A 3413-nucleotide genomic window follows, 5' to 3' on the forward strand; every position below is an offset into this window, starting at 1 on the left:
GAAATAGAGTGCTATAAAGTACAATAAATTATCGGTAGAGTGTGCTTTTCATAATAATAATAATAAGCTGGAGCAAGGTACTCTGTTAGTTGTGATCTTCTCTTTGCTGATACAACATCAAGCTAGTGTACTGAGATGGATAATGTGTTTGGTGTGGAGAACAAGTCTTCAGATTTGTTCGTTCAATTCATTATAGATAGACATTTTAATCAATTAAGTGAATACCATTCTGTTCCTTTAGAAAAAATGAGATATCAATATAAATTAAGTGAACTCTTGGACACGCACCTAGATATATTGGCACAGTTAGCAGAAAAAGGATGGACAAATCTACAATATTTAACTTTTGTGAGAGACTATGAAAAATTAGGAGTTTGGCATAGTGATAACTATAATCATATTCTTGTTTGTGATTTATACGGTTCATCATATGATAAATTCTGGGCCGATGGTGACTTCCCCGATTCGTGGAGATGTCCGTGTGCCCATCTTAAAGACTCTATCGATAAAATTAAAAAAGTTATAATAGAAAACAATGCTCATTTAACAGAAGAACAATTAAATCAAGTTATCTGGAATTTTTTTCGAGATTCTGCAGATGAGACAGGCTTAGAACAGGATTGACAAAGAAAGATCAAAACCAAGTATGTGTACAATATTGTAAATAAATGAAATGCAACAACTTTGCTACAGTTAAAATATTAAAATGTCATATTGATGATAGAAAACGCTGACAAGATTCATGTTTGAAAAATGAGATGCTCTTACTTTGATGTTGAAGGATCTAACATTGATTTGAATTAAAATTAGAATCATGGGTTTTATTGGAGATTTCTAGCAATGTCTCATGCTAAGTTCTAGACGAGATTTTTTTTTTCGTCTTCTAACACATGGATGCTATTCGAAAAATGATCGTGTGTGGCATACTTACAATCTGATAACGATCTGGGAGCACGTGTTGTTGTTGGGGGAGAAATTCGAATTTTTTTCGCCTTGTGGCACGCTCTCGCTCGCACGTGTCTGGAACAGAGAGAGAAACGAATGCTATATAAACACGTGCGATGAGAGGAAAATCACCATTTACATCAGAGACAACAGAGACTTCACATACGAGATGAGTTCGCCGTCGTTTATCCTCCCGGATAGCCCGCCTCCGCAGCATGTCCTAAACTACTGGCAGCGCAAAGCTGCCGAGAGCTGTGCCAGCTCTTCTGCTGCGGCCGCCTCCGCTCCTGCCTCCACCGCACCCGCTCCACACCGTTCGACATCGCCATGGGGCGAGATGGTGATTGCAGACAGCCCCATCCAACGCCTGCGTCCGCCAGCTACGTGGGCTCCGCGGCGTGCTGTGTTGACGACGCTGTCGAACAATATCAGGGAGAGGCAGGCGAAGAGGAAACTCGACTTCGAGGAGGGCGAAGTGAGCGGTGAAGAGGATAGCGTGCTCCCTCAATCAAAGGTTAGTTTCAACAAATATTATTATTAACTTGTGTATGCACAGATTTTTTTCTGTGATTGATAAAAAATCTGTGCACATACGAGTCTTTGATTATTTGATATGAATATTATTTGATCTGAATATTATTTGAACTGATTAGAATGCAAGCAATATTTCCTCGAACTGATTAGAAATGGTATTATGAGATATTATCGTTTGAAGTATTCAATCATGCATAAATGTTATTTGAAGTGCTTGGAATGTAAAGGAAATTATGAACCGAGTTGATGCTAAGGAAATATTATTTGAACTGCTTAGATATTATTATTATTTAAAGTAGCCAATCATGCATAAATATTATTTGAAGTGCTTGGAATGTAAAGGAAATTACGAACTGAATTGATGCTAAGGAAATATTATTTGAACTGCTTAGATATTATTATTATTTAAAGTATTCAATCATGCATAAATATTATTTGAAGTGCTTGGAATGTAAAGGAAATTACGAACTGAATTGATGCTAAGGAAATATTATTTGAACTGCTTAGATATTATTATTATTTAAAGTAGCCACTCATGCATAAATGTTATTTGAAGTGCTTGGAAGGTAAAGGAAATTACGAACCGAATTGTTGCTAAGGAAATATTATTTGAACTGCTTAGATATTATTATTTAAAGTAGCCACTCATGCATAAATGTTATTTGAAGTGGTTGGAATGTAAAGGAAATTACGAACCGAATTGTTGCTAAGGAAATATTATTTGAACTGCTTAGATATTATTATTTAAAGTAGCCAATCATGCAACAATGATATTTCAATAACTGATATTACTCACTTTATGCAGAGAATTCGATGATAATCTGATGTAGAGATCTGAAACAAATAAGACACTAATCAAATATTTTTCAACAGAAACGTATGCCGGATGAGGACTCCTCTCTCGTGCCCTTAATAAAGGAGGCTGAAATGGGGTTTGTCGAACTCATTAACAAACCAGTAGCCAAGCCATGGGTCCCCTTACACGAGTTAGAGGAGGATCAGCCATACCGCATCGTGTGCGCGAGGGAGCACACGAACCAACATGGTTGCCGCATAATTTTGAAAATCATCAATGCAGGAAGCAAATGTGAGGTGTATCTACCTCAAAGATTTGCTTCCTGCATTGATGCAGGAAAAATTCGGGAATTCAATGAAACGTGTAAAAATTATGTTTTAGTAGTTACGCATAAGTGCCCAAATTGGACAGATATAAAAATTGTTAAAGCATAACAATTTTTATATCTGTATACAATTTGGACACTTGTGTGTAACGAATTGTATATATATATGTATGTGACTGAATGAATAAATCAATAAAATGAGTGTATATTTGATAAAAAATTGTTTTCAATTCTTACCTGTTGTTGACGATGTTGATAAGTTCGTAATGAATATCACACAGAAGAAATGGTTCAGCTGCTCTGTTGTGAATGATAATTTAAATAAGGTGAGCAGGTCTTTTATAGTTTGTTGTGAGCATGCTCAGTAGACTTACCGCTAGAGGCACACAGCTGTGCAGGCAAGCGCTCGCCCCCTCCTTCTCGTGCTCCCACAGATGTGGGTGGCCCAGCATCATTTCTTCCCTTTTCAAATCACATTCACCTTTTCAGATTTGAAATAATATTCTTATCATTCAAGCAATGTATCACTTCAATCTGACAGTATACCATTAGATGTAGAAATATGAATTCACTTCCAACTCATTGGTTGAACATTAAACCAAATCAAGTTGATGTATTGATTAATTAATTAACCTCAGTTAATGTTCAACCATTGAGTTGAAAGGTAATGAAAAATTGTATGTAGGAGAAAAAAGCAGAGTTTGAGAAAAAAGCAGAGTTCGAGGAAACGGGGTAAAGGAATCTTGAGTTCAGCGGCGAGAGTTTTTAAAGGTTTGGCAGGTAATGTAACATCAACTATTCTAAATAAGGTAA

At 36.3% G+C, this 3413-nt stretch overlaps 1 protein-coding gene across 1 annotated transcript; it reads left to right on the plus strand.

The window, feature by feature from the left end:
- The first annotated feature begins 688 nt into the window (after positions 1 to 688).
- LOC111054040 lies at positions 689 to 2786 on the plus strand. The gene is made up of 2 exons (XM_039443544.1): positions 689 to 1459; positions 2353 to 2786. The coding sequence occupies exons 1-2, from the start codon at positions 848 to 850 to the stop codon at positions 2707 to 2709; spliced, it is 969 nt and encodes a 322-aa protein (XP_039299478.1). The 5' UTR covers positions 689 to 847; the 3' UTR covers positions 2710 to 2786.
- The last annotated feature ends 627 nt before the right edge of the window (positions 2787 to 3413 follow it).

The sequence above is a fragment of the Nilaparvata lugens genome, chromosome Y, assembly GCF_014356525.2.
Source record: "Nilaparvata lugens isolate BPH chromosome Y, ASM1435652v1, whole genome shotgun sequence".
NCBI classification, from domain to species: domain Eukaryota; kingdom Metazoa; phylum Arthropoda; class Insecta; order Hemiptera; family Delphacidae; genus Nilaparvata; species Nilaparvata lugens.

Bases quoted from the DNA above. Each gene is read 5' to 3' on its own strand.
- LOC111054040 (XM_039443544.1), top strand. From the start codon at position 848: ATGCTAAGTTCTAGACGAGATTTTTTTTTTCGTCTTCTAACACATGGA. The intron at 1,460-2,352 runs GTTAGTTTCAAC...ATTTTTCAACAG, and splicing joins GCGTGCTCCCTCAATCAAAG to AAACGTATGCCGGATGAGGA.